The sequence below is a fragment of the Apodemus sylvaticus genome, chromosome 4 (genome assembly GCF_947179515.1).
Source record: "Apodemus sylvaticus chromosome 4, mApoSyl1.1, whole genome shotgun sequence".
Classification (NCBI taxonomy): Eukaryota; Metazoa; Chordata; class Mammalia; order Rodentia; family Muridae; genus Apodemus; species Apodemus sylvaticus.
The window spans coordinates 102,208,447-102,229,877 of NC_067475.1; the positions used below are offsets into that span (position 1 = coordinate 102,208,447).

Consider the following 21,431-nt stretch of genomic DNA (forward strand, 5'->3'; position numbering starts at 1 on the left):
GCTGCTTTGTCCGAATGATACCCATTGTCATCACAAGCTTCTTCATTCCCTGAGGTCCCATCTGTTTACTGTCAATCTTAGTCCCTACATTAATGATGTTCAGAAAGTATTCTCCTTTGCCAATGAGTTCAAGGCTACTCCCTGCTTTCTCTTCTATCAGGACCAGTGAATCTGGTTTTATGTTGAGGTCTTTAATCTATTTAGAGATGAGTTTTATGCAGGGTGTTAAGTATGGATATATTTGGATTCTTCTGCATACATTCATCTAGTTTGACTAGTACCATTTGTTGAAAATGCTGCCTTATTTCCAGTGTCTGTTTCTCGCTCCTTTATCAGATATCAGGTGGCTACAGATGTGTGGATTCATGCATGGGTCTTCAATTCTATTCCATTTGGATCAATATATCAGTTTTCACCAATATCATGCTGTTCTTATATTTTTGTAGTACAACTTAAAATTGGGAATGGACACCTCCAGCAGTTCTTTTAGTATTCCAGCTTTTTATTTTTAGGTATCCTGTTGTGTCTTGTGTGTGTGTGTGTGTGTATGTATGTATGTGTGTGTGTGTTTGCATATGATGTTGAAAATTATTCTTCCAAGATCAGTAAACAATTACACTAGAATTTTGATGTAGATTACATTGACTCTGTAGATTGCCTTTGATAGGACAACTATATTTACTATATTAATCCTATGAATCCACGACCATGGATGATCTTTCCATATTCTCATATCTTCTTCAATTTCTGTCTTCAAAGACTTGAGTTTTTTTTTTTATAAAAAATCTTTCATTTGCCTGGTTAGAGTTACTCCAACACATCTTTTATTATTTGAGACTATTGTGAAAGATTTGTTTTCCTAATTTCTTTCTCAGTCCATTTGTCATTTGTAACTAGGAGGGCTACTGATTTTTGTGAATTAATTTCGTCTACAGCTGTTTTTCTGAAAGTGTTTGCCAGCTGTAGGAGTTCCCTGGTGGGATCTTTCAGGTCGCTTGTCTATGCTATCATATCAACAGCAAATAAACTTTGATGCTTTCCTTTCCAGTTTGTAACCCCTTGATCTCCTTCAGTTGTCTTATTGCTCTAGCTCAGACTTTAAGCACTATATTAAATAGGTATGAAGAAATCAGAAAAACATCTCTTGTTCCTGATTTTAGTGGAAATTGGGTTTTCTCTGTATTTAAGTTGATGTAGACTCTGGGCTTGCTGGAAGCTGTCTTTAATATGGTGAGGCATGTCCCTTGTATCCCTCCATGGACTCTCTCCAGGAATTCTTTCATAAAAGTGTTGGATTTTTGTCAAAGACTTTATTCTGCATCTATTAAGATGATCAGGTATTTTTTGTCTTTCAGTTTATGTGTATGAATTACATTTATCGATTTATGTATGTTGAAACATCCCTGCATCTTTTGGATGAAACCTACTTGATCATGGTGGATGATCTTTTTTAACATGTTCTTCTATTAAGTTTTCAAGTATTTTATTATTTTTCCATCTATGTTCATAAGGGGAACTGGTTTAGAATTATCTTTCTTTGCTGGATCTTTATGTGATTTGGACATCAAGTTAACTGTGGCCTCATAAAATGAATTGCACAATGTTCCTTCTAGTTTTATTTTGTGGAATGCATTAATGAACAATGACATTAGCTCTTCTTTGAAAGTCTGGTAGAATTCTGCACTAAAACCATCTGACTCTGTGTTTCTTTTCATTGGGAGACTTTTAATTATTGCTTTTATTTCACTAGAGTTTGTTTAAATTGCTTATCTGCTCTTGATTTAACTTTGGTAAGTGATGTGTATCAAAATTATCCATTATTTTCAGATTTTCTATTTTGGTGGAATACTGTTTATTAAAGTAAGTTTTCAGGATTTCCTCAGGATCTGTTGTTATGTCCCGCTTTTCCTTTCTGCTTTTGTTAATTTGGATCTTCTCTCTGACTTTTAGTTAATTTGGATAAAGGTTTGTCAATCTTATTGATTTTCTCAAAGAACCAATTCTTTGTTTCATTGACTCTTTGTATTGGTTTTTGTTGTTGTTTGTTTGTTTGTTTGCTGGCTTCCTTGCCTTTTTCTGTTTTATTGATTTCAGCCCTGAGTTTGATTAATTCTTACTCTCTTCTCCTCTTGGGTGGGATTTCTTTTCTTTTTATCTTTTGGGCTTTGACATGTGCTATTGAGTTGCTAATATCAGATCTCTAAGCAATGTTTGATGCATTGCTTAGAGTTAAGCTTAGCTCTAAGAGTTCTTGCCTCTTAGATTTGCCTTCATTATGCCCCATTAGTTTGGGCATGATGTGTACTCACTTTCATTCAATTGCAGAAAGTCTTTGATTTTTTAAATTTCTTTCTTGGCCTATTTTTCATTCATTAGAGATTTGCTCAGTTTCCATAAATTTATAAGCCATTCTGTTGTTTCTGTATTGTCAATATTTGGCTTAATATGTAGTGGTCAGATAGGATGCAGGGAGTTATTTCAATTTTCCTGTATCTAAAGAGACTTTGGGTCTAAGTAAATAATCAACTTAGAAGAGAATTCCATGAAGTTCTGAGACAAAGAACATATTTTTTTGTGTTTGGGAGAAAATGCCCTATAAATATCTGTTAGATCCATTTTGTTCATAATGTCTATTAGCTCCAGCATTTCTCTGTTTAGTTTGAGGCATAAAGACCTGTCTATTGGGAAGAGTGGGCTATTGAAGTCTCCCAATATCGGTATGTGAGGATGAATATGCAATTTAAACTATAGTAGTATTTCTTCTACAAACTTGGGTGACCTTCTGTTTGGAGTATAAATGTTTGTATTAGTCAGGGTGTTCTAGAGTAACAGACCTTACGAAAAGAATAGATATGGATATCTGTAGATAGATAGATAGATAGATAGATAGATAGATAGATAAGGATAGATAGGTAGGTAGGTAGGTAGATAGATAGATAGAGAGATAGATAGATAGATAGATAGAGAGATAGAGAGATAGAGAGATAGATAGAGAGATAGAGAGATAGATAGATGAGAGAGGGGGAGATGGAGGGAGAGAGAGAAAGGATATTTATTGGAATGATTTACAGGCTGTGGTACAGCTAATTCAGCAATGGCTGCTATGAAAAGAATTTAAGAATCCAGTAGTTTGCCTTACAGAAACTTTGTAGTTTTATGAGGTCCCATTTGTCAATTCTTGATCTTAGAGCATAAGCTATTGGTGTTCTGTTGAGGAAATTTCCCCCTGTGCCCATGTCCTCAAGGGTCTTCCTCAGTTTCTTTTCTATTAGTTTCAGTGTGTCTGGTTTTATGTGGAGGTTCTTGATCCACTTGGAGTTGAGCTTAGTACAAGGAGATAAGAATGGATCAATTTGCATTATTTTGCATGCTGACCTCCAGTTGAACCAGCACCATTTAAAGGACAAAACAGCAAACAACAAATTGGGAAAAGATCTTTGCCAACACTATATCCGACAGAGGGTTTATATCCAAGATATACAAATAACTCAAGAAGGTAGACTCCAGAGAGCCAAATATCCCCCTTAAAAATGGGGTACAGAGCTAAACAAAGAATTTTCACCTGAGGAATATCAAATGGCTGAGAAGCACTTAAAGAAATGTTCAACACCCTTAGTCATCAGGGAAATGCAAATCAAAACAACCCTGAGATTTCACCTCACACCAGTCAGAATGGCCAAGATCAAAAAGTCAGGAGAAAACAGGTGCTGGCTTGAATGTGGAGAAAGAGGAACATTCCTCCACTGCTGGTGGGGTTGCAAGTTGGTACTACCACTCTGAAAGTCAGTCTGGTGGTTGTCAGAAAACTGGGAATGATACTTCCAGAGGACCCCACTATACCACTCCTGGGCATATACCCAGAGGATACCCTAGCATTTAATAAGGATACATGTTCGACTATGTTCATAGCAGCCCTATTCAAAATAGCCAGAAGCTGGAAAGAACCTAGGTGTCCCTCAACAAAGGAATGGATACAGAAAATGTGGTATATATATATATATATATATATATATATATATATATATATATATATATATATATATATATATATATATATACAATGGAGTACTATTCAGCCATTAGAAACAATGAATTCATGAAATTCTTAGACAAATGGATGGAACTGGAGAACATCACCCTAAGTGAGGCAACCCAGTCTCAAAAGAACACTCATGGTATGCACTCACTGATTAATGGATATTAGCTTAGAAGCTTGGAATACCCAAGAAACAATGCACATATCAAATGATGCCCAAGAAGAAGGAGTGCCCCCCCCCCCCAGTCCTGGAAAAGCTCAGTGCAGCAGTGTCAGAGACACTTCCCAGGACAGGGAAGTAGGAAGGGGTGGATTGGAGAACAGGGGGAGGGAAAAGGGCTTATGGGACTTTCGGGGAGGGGAGATCCAGGAAAGGGAAAATCACTTGAAATGTAAATAAAGAATATATTGAATAAAAAAAATGCTTATAAAAAAAGAATCCAGTAGTTGTTCAGTCCATGAGGTTAGATATATTGTGTATGCTTGAATCCTGAAAATGTAGACTATTATGTCCATGAAGTGATGTACTTGCTAATAAGGTCAAGAGCAAGAAGGCTAAGAGTGAAGTTTTTTTCTTCATAGGCTTTTAGCAGAATATGTGGCCCAGATTACAGATGTATCTTTCCCCCTCAAAATATCTGAATTAAAGCTATTTCTCTCTCCTAAAAGCTGGAAAATCATTTCAAATGATTTAATTAAGCATAAATCTCTCATATGTGAGCCCAGTATTTTGAGGTTTTAGTTCATTCCAGATGTAGTCAAGCTCACAACTGAAATAGTTATCACAATGTTACTTGGTCTTCTTTTCTTGTGGCTGCTAATACTCTTTGTTGTTGTTGTTGCTGTTGTTATTGTTGCTGTTGTTCTGTATATTTAGTGTTTGGAATATTATGTGCCAAGGGCACTTTCTTTGCTGATCCATCTATTTGGTGTTCTCTATGTTTCTTGTGCTTTAATAAACATCTCCTTTAGTCTAGGAAAATTTTTTTCTATGATTTTGTTGAAAATGTTTTCTGTGCTTTTGACCTGTGTTTTTCCTCTTCTTCTATTCTTTTTTATTTGTTTTTATATATTTGCTTTATTTACATTTCAAATGTTATCCTTTCCTCCTTAGCCCTCAAAAAAACCCTATCCCATACCCCCTCCCCCCTGCCTACCAAACCTCCATACCATTTTCCTGACCTAGCATTCCCCTACACTGGGGCATTGAGCCTTCAGAGGACCAATTGCCTCTCCTCTCATTGATGTCTGAAAAGGCCATCCTCTGCTAAATATGTAGCTGGAGCCAAGGGTCTCTCCATGCGTACTCTTTGGTTGGTGGTTTAGTCCCTGGGAGTTCTGGGGGTGCTGGTTGGTACATATTATTGTTTCTCCTATGGGGCTACAAACCTCTTCAACTCCTTGGGTTCCTTTCTCTAGCTGCTCCATTGGGTACCCTGTGCTCATTCTCTTGGTTGGCTATGACACGTTTGTATGTTGATCCACTTTCCAATAACTATCAAAGTATCCACACTTTGGTCTTCCTTCTTCTTGAGGTTCATGTGGTCTGTGAATTGTATCTTGGGTATTCCAAGCTTTTGGACTAATATCCACTTATCAGTGTGTGCATACTGTGTGTGTTCTTTTGTGATTGGGTTACCTCACTCAGGATGATATATCTAGTTCCATCCATTTGCCTAAGAATTTCATGAATTCATTGTTTTTAATAACTGAATAGTACTCCATTGTGTAAATGTACCACATTTTCTGTATCCATTCTTCTGTTGAGGGACATCTGGGTTCTTTCCAGCTTCTGGCTATTATAGATAAGGCTGCTATGAACATAGTGGAGCATGTGCCCTTATCCATGGCCATCATCTGGATATATGCCCAGGAGTGGTATAGCTGGGTCCTCAGGTAGTACTCTGTCTGATTTTCTGAGGAACCATCAAACTGAGTTACAGAGTGGTTTTACCAGCTTGCAATCCCACCAGCAATGGAGGAGTGTTCCTCTTTCTCCACATCCTCTCCAGCAGCTGCTGTCCCCTGACTTTTTGATCTTAGCCATTATGACTGGTGTGAGGTGGAATCTCAGGGTTGTTTTAATTTGCATTTCCCTGATAATTAAGGATGTTGAACATTTGTTTAGGTGGTTCTCAGCCATCTGGTATTCTCAGTTGAGAATTCATGTTTAGCTCTGTATCCCATTTTTTGTTGTTGTAGTTTTGTTTTTCATGACAGGTTTCTCTGTATAGCCCTGGCTGTCCTGGTATTCACTCTGTAGACCAGGCTGGCCTTGAACTTAGAAATACACCTGTCTCTGCCTCTGAGGTGCTGGGATTAAAGGCATGTACCACTACTGCCTGGCTGTATACCATTTTTAATAGGGTTATTTGGTGCTCTGGAGTCTAATTTCTTGAGTTCTTTGTATATATTGGATATTAGCTCTCCATTGGATGTAAGATTGGTGAACATCTTTTCCTCATCTGTTGGTTGCCATTTTGTGCTATTGACAGTATCCTTTGCCTGACAGAAGCTTTGCAATTTTATGAGATCCCATTTGTCAATTCTTGATCTTAGAGCATAAACTATTGGTGGTCTGTTCAGGAATTTTCTCCCTGTGCACATTGCTCCAGGCTCTTTTCCACTTTCTCTTCTATTAGATTCAGTGTACCTTGTTTTATGTGTAGGTCCTTGATCCACTTAAACTTGAGCTTTGTACAGGGAGATAAGAATGGATCAATTTGCTTTCTTCTGCATGCTAACTGCCAGTTGAACAAGCACCACTTGTTGAAAATGCTGTCTTTTTTCCCACTGGATGGTTTTAGCTCCTTTGTCAAAGATCAAGTGACCATAGGTGAGTGGGTTCATTTCTGGGTCTTCAGTTCTATTCCATTGATCTACCTGCCTACCACTGTACCAATACCATACAGTTTTTTATCACTATTTCTCTGTAGTATAGCTTGAGGTCAGGGATGGTGATTCAACCAGGGGTTCTTTTATTGTTGAGAATAGTTTTCTCTGTCCTGGGCTTTTTTTTTTTTTTATTCCAGATAAATTTGGAAATTGTTCTTTCTAAGTATATGAAGAATTGAGTTGGAATTTTTATGGGGATTATATTGAATCTGTAGATTACTTTAGGCAAGATGGCCATTTTTACTATATTAACCCTGCCAATCCACGAGCATGGGAGATGTTTCCATCTTCTGAGATCGTCTTCGATTTTTTTCTTCAGAGACTTGAACTTCTTGTCATACAGATCTTTCACTTGCTTGGTTAGAGTCACACCAAGGTATGAAATATTATTTGGGACTATTGTGAAGGGTTTCATTTCCCTAATTTCTCTCTTGTTTATCCTTTGAGTATAGGAAGGGTACTGATTTGTTTGAATTAATTTTATATCTGGCCACTTTACATCTGAAGTTGTTTATCAGCTGTAGCAGTTCTCTGGTAGAGTTTTTGGGGTTGCTTAAGTATACTATCATATCATCTGCAAATAGTGATAGTTTGACTACTTCCTTTCCAGTTTGTATACTTTTGACCTCCTTTTGTTATCTAATCACTATGGCTAGAACTTTGAGAACTATACTGAACAGGTAGGGAGAGGTGGGCAGCCTTGTCTAGTCCCTGATTTCAGTGTGATTGCTTCAAGTTTCTCTCCATTTAGTTTTATTGTTGGCTACTGGTTTGCTGTATATTGTTTTTACCATGTTTATGGGCCTTGAATTCCGGATCTTTCCAAGACTTTTAGCATGAAGGGGTGTTGGACTTTGTCAAATGATTTCTCAGTATCTAATAAGATGATCATGTAGTTTTTATTCTTTGAGTTTGTTTATGTAGTGGATTACATTGATGGATTTCTGTATATAGAACCATTCATGCATCCCTGGGATGAAGTCTACTTGATAGTGGTGAATGATCCTTTTGATGTGTTCTTGGATTCAGTTAGCAAGAATTTTATTGAGTATTTTTGCATTGATACTCATAACGGAAATTGGTCTAAAGTTCTCTTTCTTTGTTGGGTCTTTGTGGGGTTTAGGTATCAGAGTAATTGTGGCTTCATAGAACTAATTGGGTAGTGTTCCGTCTCTCTTCTATTTTGTGGAATAGTTTGAAGAGTATTGGTATTAGGTATTCATTGTAGGTCTGATAGAGGTCTGCATTAAACCCATCTGGCCCTGTTTTTTTGTTTGTTTGTTTGGTTGGTTGGTTGGTTTGTTTTGTTTTTTTAGTTGGGAGACTATTAATGACTGCTTCTATTTCTTTGGGGATTATGGGACTGTTTAGATCATTTATCTGATCCTGATTTAACTTTGGTACCTGGTATCTGTCTAGAAAAATGTCCATTTCATCTAGATTTTCCATTTTTGTTGAGTATAGGCTTTGTAGTAGGATCCGATGATTTTTAGGATTTCCTCAGTATCTGTTGTTATGTCTCCTTTTTCATTTCTGATTTTGTTGATGTGGATACTGTTTCTATGACCTCTGGTTAGTTTGGCTAAGGGTTTATCTATCTTGTTGGTTTTTTTCAAAGAACCAACTCCTGGTTTGGTTGATTCTTTGTATAGCTTTTTGTTTGTTTGCTTCTATTTGGTTGATTTCAGCCCTGAGTTTGATAATTTCCTGCCATCTACTTCTCTTGGGTGTATTTGCTTCTTTTTGTTCTAGAACCTTCAGATGTACTGTCAAGCTTCTAGTGTATGCACTTTCCAGTTTCTTTTTGGAGGCACTCAGAGCTATGAGTTTTCCTTTTAGCACTGTTTTCATTGTGTTCCATAAGTTTGGTTATGCTATGTCTTCATTTTCATTAAATTCTAAAAAGTCTTTAATTTATTTCTTTATTTCTCCCTTGACCAGGTTATTGTTGAGTAGAATGTTGGTCAGTTTCCATATGTATGTGGACTTTCTGTTGTTTTTGTTGTTATTGAAGACCAGCCTTAGTACGTGGTGATCTGATAGGGTGCAGTGGATCATTTCAGTCTTCTTATATCTGTTGAGGTCTGTTTTGTGACAGAATATATGATCAGTTTTGGAGAAGGTACCATTAGGTGCTGAGAAGAAGGTATACTCTTTTCTTTTAGGATAAAATATTCTATAGATATCTATTAAATACAATTGGTTCGTAACTTCTGTTAGTTTCACTCTGTCTCTGTTTAGTTTGTGTTTCCCTGGTCTGTCCATTGATGAGAGTGGGGTGATGAAGTCTCCCACTATTATTGTGTGAGGTGCAATGCATGCTTTGAGACTTAGTAAAGTTTCTTTTATGAATGTGAGTACCTTTGCATTTAGAGCATAGATGTTCAGAATTGAGAGTTCATCTTGACAGATTTTTCCTTTGATGAGTATGAAGTGTCCTTCCTTATCTTTTTGATACCTTTAGGTTGAAATTTCATTTTATTTGATATTAGAATGGCTACAGCAGCATGTTTCTTGGGACCATTTGCTTGGAAAATTGTTTTCTAGCTTTTTACTCTGAGGTAGTGTCTATCTTTGTGCCTTAGGTGGGTTTCCTGTATGCAGCAAAATGTTGTGTCCTATTTACATATCCAGTCTGTTAGTCTGGTTTTTTTGTTTGTTTGTTTGTTTTTTTTTGGGGGGGGGAGGATTGAGTCCATTGAAATTAAGAGATACTAAGGAAAAGTGATTGTTGCTTCCTGTTTTTGTTATTAGAGGTAGAGTTATGTTTACGTGGCTCTCTTCTGTTTGTTAAAAGAAGATTATTGTCTTGCTTTTCCTAGGGTATAATTTCCCTCCTTTTGTTGGTGTTTTCCATTCACTATCCTTTGTAGGGCTGTATTTGTGGAAATATATTGTATAAATTTGTTTTTTTTTTCATGGAATACCTTGGTTTCTCCATCTATGGTAACCGAGAGTTCTGCTGGGTATAGTAGCCTGGGTTGGCATTTCTGTTCCCTCAGAGTCTATAAGTCTGCCCAGGATCTTTCTGGCTTTCAGTCTCTGGCGAGAGGTCTAGTCTAATTCTGATGGGCCTGCCTTTATATGTTACTTTATCTTTTCCCCTTATTGCTTTTAATATTCTTTCTTTGTTTAGTGCATTTGGTGTTTTGATTATTATGTGATGGGAGAAATTTCTATTCTAGTTTAATCTATTTGGAGTTCCTTAGCCTTCAGGTATGTTCATGGCCATCTCTTTCTTTAGGTTAGGGAAGTTTTCTTCTATAATTTTGTTGAAGACATTTACTGGCCCTTTAAGCTGGAAATCTTCACTCTCTGCTATACCTATAATCCTTAGTTTTGGTCTCATTGTGTGCTGGATTTCCTGGATGTTTTGTGTTAGAAGCTTTTTGCATTTTGCATTTTCTTTGTTGTGTCAATGTTTTCTATGGTATCTTCTGCACCTGAGATTCTCTCTTCTATCTCTTGTATTCTGTTGTTGATGCTTGATACTATGACTCCTGACTTCTTTCCTGGGTTTTCTGTCTCCACAGTTGTTTCCCTTTGTGATTTCTTTATTGTTTCTACTTCAATTTTTAGATCCTGGATGGTTTTGTTCACTTCCTTCACTTGTTTGGTTGTTTTTTCTTGTAATTCTTTAAGGGAGTTATTTATATCCTTCTTAAACACCTCTATCCACATCATGAGCTGTGATTTTAAATCCAAATCTTGCTTTTCTGGTGTGTTGGGGTATACAGGTCTTGCTGTTGTGGGAGAATTGGGTTCAGATGATGCCTTGGTTTCTGTTGGTAATGTTCTTGCATTTGCCTTTCACCATCTGGTTATCTCTGGTTTTAGTTGATGCCACTGTCTCTGTCTGGAGCTTGTCCCTCCTGTGGATCTGCAAGCCTGTCTCAGCACCCCTGGGAGACCAGTTCTCCCCTGGCACAGAGGGTTGTGGCTCACTCCAGCTCCTGGATGCAGATGGAGCCTGGAAGGATCCTGTCCCAGCTGCTCTGCCACTTCTGTGCTCTTTGTATTCCTGGCCCAACCTGCCTTGGACCCTTCCTCCTTCCTCTCTTTTTATTATTCTTAGATTTGGTCTTTCCATGGTGTTCCGGATTTCATGGATGTTTTGTGCCAGGAGTTTTCTTAGACTTAACATTTTCTTTGACCAAGGTATCCATTTCTCTTATCATGCCTTCAGTGCTGTAGTTTCTGTCTTCCATCTCTTGTATTCTGCTTGAGAAACTTGCCTCTGTGGTTCCTTTTCAAGTTCCTAAAGTTTTCTTGTCCAGATTTCCCTCAGTTTGGGTTTTCATTATTGATCTATTTCTACTTTCAGGTCTTAGAAGGTTTTATTAATTTCCTTCCACTGTTTGTGTTTTCACACATTTCTTTAAGGGCTTTATTCATTTCCTCTTTACATACCTCTATCATATTTGTGAAGGTTGTGTCAACGTCTTTTTCATGCTTCAACTATCTTGAAATATTCAGGGCCCGATGTGGCATTTGGCTCTAATGGAGACATATTATCCTGACTATTATTGATTGTGTTTTTATACTGTCATCTGGGCATTTGATATTGGGAAGATTGTAATTCTAGGTGCTGTATCTGATCTTGTCTTTGTTGGGTGTCTTGTTCCTTGGCTTCTTTTTCCTCTCTGGTTTTGGGAGACTGTGGTGGTTTTGTCTTGCCTAGTAGGGAAATATTCTGAGATCCTGATAGTTGTGGCTACTGGGGATTCCAGGCAAAATGTGTTTCTGGGTATTGGGAGGTGACACTTCAGAATGGGGACAGGTTGGTGGTGGGCTGAGGGGGTTCACAGGAGGAAAGATATTGTGCTGTTCCACGAGCATCTGTTTAGTTAGTCCCCTGGGAATGGGGGACAGAGAGTGAAGCAAGTCTATAGCAGATGGTCTGTTATAGAATTGGACATGAGTCTGGGGGATTAGACTTGGAGGAATGAAGGAAAAGATGAAGTTAATCTTCTTACCTCCCAAATCAGAATGTCCTGTCAATTTCTAAGAGTGCCTTCTGGAGGTGAGAGCTGGGACAAAGCAAATAGTTCAGGGAGGTGGGTTAGAAAGGGAAGGTCTATGGCATCCACAGGAGGTGTGTGCAAAGGGGAAGGGGAGCTACAGCAGACATTCTATTGCAGGGCTGGGGATGAGGCTGAGGGACTAAATTTGAAGAAGCAGAAGGAGCAGTTAGCCTACTTGCTTCCCTGGCCAGAGTGAACCCTATTTTTCTAAAGCTAGAAGTCATTATAAGAAATATACAATCAACAGATAATAATAACCTTGGAATCATTAAAAATAGCCCATGAATTGTTGAAATACCACAGACAGATTGGCTTGAATATCCTGTGAAAGATTCGGCTCATGGTTAGTCCCACGGTGAATAAAGAATATCTTCGAACTTTAAGACTGAAACAGTATAGAGAGGTCTGGGAGTATCCAAGGGCCCACAGAAGCCTCTCTCTTTTCACTTTCATTCCAAGGAACCCATTCACACTGAAATCATGGTCAGATTCATCCACTGCTCTTAAGTAACTCACACTGGGCTCCTACTCTCTGAGAGAGTAGCTGCATTACAAATTACTTGCATGTATGAAGAGAATCCACTTCACTGTATACTGCAGTGGAAAGCCCACTTACCTGAAGGCAGGAGACTAGACCCACAATAACGACTATGGGACCTTAGGGGAGTCATCATCATCCCTGGCAGTTACATGACAGCTAACCTATCTGCTAATGCAAACAATCTATCGTTTCATTAGGCCCTGAAGGGAACTGAAGAAAATAACTAAGTACCCAACTTGTCCCTCACTCTGTTCTCTACAGACTGCTCTATAGTGGAGACCTTAGTGAAATTCTATCATTCCAGCTGAGGTAATAAAGGGAGGATACCCAATTACAGAGACCTTCCTGTTTGGCCTGCATTGCAATACTATCATGTTCAATGTCACCATTCCAAGTTGAATTTTAATAGAGATCTCCCTAACCCACATACCGAGGCAAAGTTCTTTATCTCATTGATATTTCATTAGTGAGTACACAGAATTAAAGTAAGTAGATAACTTTGTAGACTGAAGGAGGAATTTCTATTTCCAATAAAGCTGAGACGTGCAGCCAAAAGAGTGAACTGATTCCTATGTCAGGTTCTAGAGCAATGGAATGGGCACCAGACAGATAGTGTGTCTCCCACGCTGTCCCTTTCCATTCCACTGCAGCTTAGTTGCCATAGGATCTGCTTGCAGAGGATCTAACAAGTACTTGATTTGTTTGTTGCTCTTTTGCTTCTTTACCTGCCTCATGGAGAAAAGTCTAGTGTGGGATGTGGGGTGTGGGGTGTGGAAAAGACATAGCAGGAGAAAATGTGTGAGTCTTATGCTGCCTTTTCAAAGTTTCAAATTAAATTAAGAGGAAATCTGATAATTTCTTAAAGAAAAGAATGTTCTCATATAAAAAATAAAGAAGAACTCGTTCAAATGCCACCAAGCAAGAGTTGATTTGCTCTACATATGTTTCTATCTATCTATCTATCTATCTATCTATCTATCTATCTATCTATCTATCTCATATGCCATTCCTTCACTGTTCATATTCTGTCATTTGTTGCATTTACAGAGACTACCAAAGGAGACATTAGAGCCTGAAGAATCGTGCCTCTTCATGGACTATGAAGTGTACCAACTGCTACATGGTTTTCTATCTCTAACCCTGGATTACTGACCATGGTCTTGGATCCACAGAAAACCAACTGATCCAACTCACAATGCATCAACTTTTCAGATTGGTCTTGGGACAAAAAGATCTTTCAAGAGCTGGGGACCTCTTCTCTTTGGATGATGCTGAGATTGAAGACAGCCTGACAGAAGCTTTGGAGCAAATTAAAGTAATTAGCTCATCCTTGGTAAGTAAATTGCTTTGTAGAATAGACCTCTCAAGTGGCCAGTCTCAGAGCCAAAAACCATATGCCTCCCAGGGAATGGTAAAGGGGATGGGTCAGTAATCAATGTAATCTGTGGTTAATTGGTGTCTTAAAAGAAAAGAAGACTCTAGCAAGCTAGCAAACTGTTATCTTAGGTCAGCTCTTGCCCACTCTTGGAGACCTGAATGCTGGAAATCTCAAACTAGAGTGGATTTCTCACAAATGGATTCTTTAGGGACTATTTTTACATCCTTGAAATGACACGGAGAAGAGAGGTGTAACAAATTTAAGAAGAGCAGACCTGCCAAGCTACACAACAGCACCAGCAAACAAGGCAGGGTGTGTGGTGGGGGCTGAATAATGAAAGAAGGCAGGTGACACCTCTGCCACACGGGTAAGATGAGACACGGACTGCCAGAGTGCTGCTGCCAGAAATGACAGTTGCCCAGGGCCTGATGGTGCTGAGTCTGTTTACTTATGCATCATCTCGCTCTCTTTAAAACTCTCATCTTTGCTTTGCTTTCTACCCTCCAGTCTCCATTTAATTTAACTCCATTATTAGCCCCAAATATGAGTACATACATTTAAGACTCCAATCATGCCTCCCCTGCCTTTGTTTTGTCTCTGTGACAAAATTATATATTCTGAAAACACATCCCAAAGCAGAGATATGTGCGGTGCCTGGTGCAGCTTGGTGCTGACCTTCTAGGTTGGGCTTGGACCTTCCTTGAGATTAGTCCTAATTCAAAGACCTAGACCACTAAATGCCTGTCACATCCACAGCCTCACAACTCAACAGTGTTTAGCACAGGCACCCATTGGGAGAGGGAGTTGTGGGACTTCGGACATCGACATGTGCATGTGCTCAGATGTCAGGGGAAACAGTCTCTTCCTTAATAAGACCTTTAACAGGAATACTAACGCACAGCAAGGCTATTCCACACGCCTGTCATCATGTCCGTTTGCTCTTCACTCTTAATGAGCCACTTCCCTACTGGCCAAAGAGGCCATTGCTCTAAGACTCTTCTGGTGCAGATAATGTCTTCCACAGCAGTTATTTGTTCATAGCTTTTCCAGACCATTAATCAACTTATTTTGAGTCAAAACATAAAGAATTCCTGCTATGTTTTCACCCTCTGGATACGATATCTAACAGATTCCTCATTCACTAACAGGTTCCTCATTCACTCGTCTAGAAATAAACCAGCCGAATATGCCATTGCTATTTATCTTCCTATGAAAACAAACCTACTTAGAATAGCTAAGGTCCCAAAAAGCCAGCTTCCAGCAGAGGGCACTAGAAAGCCATTTTCACCAGAGGGCACTAGTGGGCTGTGGTTTCCTTTGTTTTCTTCAGCCAGCCTCACAGATGTCAAATGAGGGACTTTAGGACTGGTGAGTCCTGTTATATGTCCCCCAGTGGTTCACTGAGGTCACTGCTTGAGTCTAGCAGCAGTGCGGAGCAGCAGGAGGGTTGTTGGAGCTCAGGCCCCCCTCAGCATCACACCTGGGCATGCCTCTCTGTTAACTTCCACCTCACTGCACTTCTTCCATCTATCCACAGGGAGCAGAAAGGACAGTAACTTATCACTTGAGTGTGTTAAGCTTGGGAGGACTGGTGCTCCCTCCTCCTTCTCCACTTCTTTAATTGGTCCACTGTGCCAAGTTGGCTGACTTGCCTATTAGGTATATTAAACCTGTTCCACATGACCTGACCCAGCTCTCGCTTTCCTGATGACCCTGGATTTTTAACAATCAATTCTTATTCTCAGTTCTTCTTCAAGAACAGAACCAGAAGCTTCCTTCTGAGCTGCCTTTCCACAAATCTTTCCAGCACCAATCTCTTCTCTGGGACTCCTCACCTACTTCTACTTGCCAAACAGTGAGTGTGGGAAAGCTGTTCTTACAGGTATCCCATCTCCTAAATCTCTCTTAACCATCCTACCTCATCTTTGATGAGGCCTTCAGCAAGGCTTCTACCATGAATTGCTCCCCATTCCACTATCAATAGGAAGGTAGGAAAGAGTGGGACCCCCAATCCAAGCTTAGCAATTAGAATTTAGTGTGCCAGTAATTTTGAGGAAGTAATCAGCAGGGAGGGATGTATCCTTATTTTGCAAAATATTAAAATACCCTTGCTCACTGAAACTTCTGAGACCAGATATTTCAGCTTTGCCTTCACGTCTGTGAACTGTTTATTACCACCACAACCACTGCCATCATCATCATCATCACCATCATCATCACCATCATCATCATTAACATCATCATCAACAACATCATCATCATTCTATGCTTATGATTCAACTTGCGTATGATTAACACTTGCTTATGATTCAAGAATCTCAACAAAGACACAGCTCTTCCAACAACTGTTGGAAGTCAAAACAGTTAGCATGTTTGATGACTAGTGTTATCATCTTGACAGGATCTGAAATCATCTAGGAGACAAACTTCCAAGCACATATGAATTATTTAGACTAGGTTCCTCTTTGAATAAGTCTGCAAGGAACTGCCTTGTTTAGATTGATTGAGGTGGGAAAGACCCAGCATGGCAATGTTTGACATCACTCCCTAGGTTTGGGTTGTGGGCAACATGAAAAACCGAAGGCTGGCAGAGCACAGCATCATTGTTCTTTACTTCCTAACTCTGAATGTGACTAGACAAAGCTGCTTCAAGCTCCTTCTACAAAACTCAGATTGTCAGTATATGGAGAAAGCTACATAAGTTGTGCTACAGGAATGATAAACTATAATTTATCAATTATAAAATCATAACTCATATGTATCAGAATATTTGAGTCTCATGTGGTTCTCAAGTCTCTGCTCTGACTTTTAGAGAGGAAATATTACTACTGATTATATTCCAGCCTTCCCTATTACTGTCATGGTCAAGACTCACTTGCTGAAAACCATCCAACCCATCTGGATAGTCTCTTACAGACTGTGTCTCTGTTGTGGCCCCTGAGCTGCCTAATCTCATTTGGACAAGTACACTTCGTTGATTTCATTCTCAAAGAGAAATCTGGTCCTCTGAGAGGACCTCATTGTAGCTCCAGGTACAGCCGACAGTGTTAACATTCTGGTCCTCCTTGCTTGGAATCATCTTAGTTTATTACTGTAATTGATCATTGCTTGATACTTGGACCAGTTGCTCAGAGCCATTGCTAATTCTCATCAAATAAAGTGCTCTGCTTCTAAAATACCATTCTAATAGCACTAGCACACATTTTCCACATCACTTCTGGGATTGTCTAAGACTTTGGGCGTGGATCAGATCTTATAGACAGGTCATGTTTCAAGCCATTTATATTACATTTAAACCATTGCAAGCACATTCTTGTGTTTAGGTCCTTGTTTGAAGTAGTCTGCCCCTTACACATTATGATTCTGTCAAATACATTTAGTCATCACTTTAAGCTTTGTAGAATTAGAACATTTGTCAGGCAAGCCTCAATCCCTTCCCCCCAGAGTTACTTGCAAAATAATCAGTCCTTACTGTATCCCAGGGATCCCTGTGTGGCCATTTTCCCTCCCTGTCCGCAGCACACTCCTGCCCAACATTGTGCTCCTGCTTTGTCATGAATGCCCCACTGGAATTTCTCACCAAGTTCCCAAGCATGCCTTTCATTTTGTCTTTTATTCCAAATCCTTCCTGGTCTATCTTTATCATTAGTTTTTAGTCATATTAACTTAGCTTTCTTTCCAAACGACAAGTGAGATCATCTCTTTTTCCAAACACCTCCTTGGCAGTACACTCTTGCCCCATGCACAATCCACTGTCCAGTTCTGTTGGATATTTTAAAACAGTGAAACAAATTAGGCAAACAATATCACCTCATTTAAAATATTATGTACCCACAAATGGTATGTCTATGTCATCCCACCCCATAGCACATAAGGCTCAAGAAGAGAAGGGGAAATGAGTGTAAGGACCAGAGGCCAGGAAGAATGAGAGTAAAGCAATGCCTTCTGGACATGACAGGCTCCTGAACTCATGAACTCATAGTAGCTGTGGTTGCCTGCACAGGACCCGTGTAAGACTAAGCTGACCAACATTACAGTTTATAAACTCTTCCTTCTAGCTGAGGAAGTGCCTGTGATTAATGGCTTCAGAGACAGATAGAGAGAGACAGAGAGAGAGAGAGAGAGAGAGAGAGAGAGAGAGAGAGAGAGAGACTGGGAATGGTGTGGGCTTTTGAAATCTCAAAGGCCAATGACACTTCTGGAGGACCCTGTTATACCACTCCTGGGCATATACCCAGAGGATTCCCCAGCATGCAATAAGGATACATGCCCCACTATGTTCATAGCAGCCTCATTTATAATAGCCAGAAGCTGGAAAGAACCCAGATGTCCCTCAATGGAAGAATGGATACAGAAAATGTGGTATATTTACACAATGGAATACTACTCAGCAATTAAAAACAATGAATTCATGACATTTTTAGGCAAATTGTTGGAACTGGAAAATATCATCCTAAGTGAGGTAACCCAATCACAAAAGAACACACATGGAATGCAGTCATTAAGTGGATATTAATTAGACCAGAAGCTCTGAATACTCAAGACACAATTAACATATCAAATAATTCCCAAGAAGAAGGAAGGAGAGGTCCCTGATCCTAAAAAGGCTTGATGCAGCATTGTAGGAGAGTACCAGGACAGAGAAATGGGAAGGGGGTGATTGGAGAATGGGTGGAGGGAAGAGGGCCTATGGGACATATTGGGGGGAGGAGAATCGGGAAAGGGGAAAGCACTATGGAAATCAGTCTGGCGGTTCCTCAGAAAACTGGGCACGACACTTCTGGAGGACCCTCCTATACCACTCCTGGGCATATACCCAGAGGATTCCCCGGCATGCAATAAGGACACATGCTCCACTATGTTCATAGCAGCCTCATTTATAATAGCCAGAAGCTGGAAAGAATCCAGATAGCCCTCAATGGAGGAATGGATATAGAAAATGTGGTATATCTACACAATGGAATACTACTCAGCAATTAAAAACAATGAATTCATGAAATTCTTAGGCAAATGGAACTGGAAAATATCATCCTAAGTGAGGTAACTCATTCACAAAAGAAGACACATGGAATGCAGTCACTGATAAGTGGATATTAGCCCAGAAGCTCAGAATACCCAAAACAGAAACCACATATCAAATCATTCCCAAGAAGAAGGAAGGAGAGGGCCCGGATCCTGGAAAGGCTTGATGCAGCATTACAGGGGAGTACCATGACAGAGGAGAGGGAGGGGGTTGATTGGGGAACTGGTGGAGGGAAGAGGGATTATGGGACTTAGAGGGAGGGGGGAACTGGAAAAGGGAAAATCATTTGGAATGTAAACAAAGAATATAGACAATAATAAATAAATAAATAAATAAATAAATAAATAAATAAATAAATAAATAAGAAAGAACTATAGGGACAAAAATGGAAAAGAGACTGAAGGAAATGTGGTCCAGTGCTCAGCTTAACTTAGCATCTATCTAAAGGGGAGGCTCCAAGGCCTGACACTATTACTGATGCTATGGTGTGCTTACAGACAGAAGCCTAGCATGGCTGTCCTCTGAGAGGCCAACCAACAGCTGACTGAGACAGGTGCAAATACTTACACCCAACCATTGGGCTGAAGTCAGAGACCTCTTTGGTTGATTTAGAGAAGGCTGAAAGAAACTGAGGAGGAGGGAAAACCCTAGGATGAACAGCATTCTCAACTATCTTGGACCCCTGAGATCTCTTAGACACTGAGCCACTAACCAGGCAACTTGTCAGAGGCCCTTGACACATACCGCAGAGGACTCCCTAGTCTGGCTGCAATGAGAGATGATATATCTAACTCTGGAGAGACTTGAGGCCTCAGGTAGTGGGGAGGCCTGGCAAGGGGATGGGACGCCTGGCAAGGGGGTGGGACACTCTCTTTGAGACAGAGGGGAGGAGGAATGGGATGAGGAATTGCGGGATTATGGTCCAGGAAGGGAGTAACAAGAAATGCAAAAAAAAAAAAAAAAAAAAATTAAATGCAATAAAAAAATGAAGATTAAAAAAAAAAAAAAAAAAACCAACCTCAAAGCCCAACCCTAATGACACACCTCCTCCAAAAAGCCACATCTCCTAATCCTTCCCAAGCAGTTCTACTACCTGGAGTTTAAGCAGTTGAATATATGTGACTCTGGGGCCATTATCAATCAAATCAATATAGTCTGTCTCCCTAATGAGACTTGCTCCCGTGGATGGCCCCATACCCACAAGTATATTGACAGTACAAATTTGTCTTGTTGGAGATTTTTAAAAATTATTTGTTTTATTCCTTATGTGTGTGAGCGTTTTGCCTGCATGTGTGTATGCACACCACAATGCATGCCGGGTTGCTGCAGAGCTAAGAAAAAGACATCGCATCCCTAGGACTCAGTTACAGAGAGTTGTGAGCTACCATGGGAGTACCGAAGCCTCTGCAATAGAAACAAATGTTCTTAACCACTGAGCCCACTCTTCATTCCTCAGCATGAGGCTCTTAAAACAACAACAGCAACAACAACAACAACAACAAAATGAAGACACTAAGTTGGTAAGGATGGATCTGGGAATGGTAGGATGTAAATATGATCAAAATACACTATGAAATCTTAAAAGAGTTGATAAAATATTTTATTTTTAAAAGTAATAACGATAAACCAAGGAAGGAAGGAAGGAAGGAGAGGGAGGGAGAGAGAGAGGGAGAAAAAGAAGAAAGGAAAGGAGGAAATAAGAGAAGGAGGGAGGGAAGAATGGGGGAAAGGAGGGAAAGAGGGGAGGGGAAAGAGACAGGACAGAGAAAGGGAGAGAGAAGAAACTTTGGTGGAATTACAGTGCTAGCATATTTCTTTCCAATTCAATTGCTCTTCCTTAGGACCTTAAGTTCACTTGTACCTGTACTGTGATATTCACATGTGTGGTTTAACTTCTGTATTAGAAATGCATGACTTAAAAATTATTAGTAGGAAATTTTAAACTTTACATAAAGTTTTAAAAGAAGAAAAAATTTAAAGATATTTAGTGTATATCATAATATCTGAAATACATCAATCTCTACAACCATTTTTTTTCATTACACTGGGAACCTTTGATGTCCATAAAAGCTAGAAAAGATCCTAAGCTTTATCTAAAAGCTATCATAGCCTCCACACTGCTTCCAATTTATTGTCTATCTTGGTACATGCAGTTTCATTCATTCAGTGGGTATAATATTCTATTCTATGAACATACCACTATTTATTTATTTATTTATCTATTTATTTATTTATTATTCTTCATTGACCTTCTTTACTTAAATTGTGTTGCAGTAAACCTTCTTATAGTTGATTATTTTGGTAAATATGCTAGGTTCTCCGCATAAAGTAAAAACAACTGCATTTAGATATCTTTGAACTTCCAATATTGTAGTATACATCAAACTGCTTTCTAATGTGAAGGGAGTATGCAGGCCCTAGTGGCTTTCTTCATCACCTCCTGCATCTGTCAGATGTTAAAACTCATTTAGTTTAGTGATCAGTGTGCTAAAGCTGAGTGCGCCTCTGTGTCCTCGTCGCTAGTGGGGGCAAGT

The 21,431-nt window shown here is 39.4% G+C and overlaps 1 protein-coding gene across 3 annotated transcripts in view; it reads left to right on the forward strand.

Moving 5' to 3' along the window:
* The first annotated feature begins 13,691 nt into the window (after positions 1 to 13,691).
* Positions 13,692 to 21,431, forward strand: part of Veph1 (ventricular zone expressed PH domain containing 1) — a 228,165-nt gene continuing 220,425 nt past the window's right edge. For all 3 annotated transcript variants that reach the window (XM_052180394.1, XM_052180395.1, XM_052180396.1), the window contains exon 1: positions 13,692 to 13,829. In XM_052180394.1, the coding sequence (XP_052036354.1) occupies positions 13,692 to 13,829 (138 nt within the window). The remainder of the gene's footprint in view (positions 13,830 to 21,431) is intronic.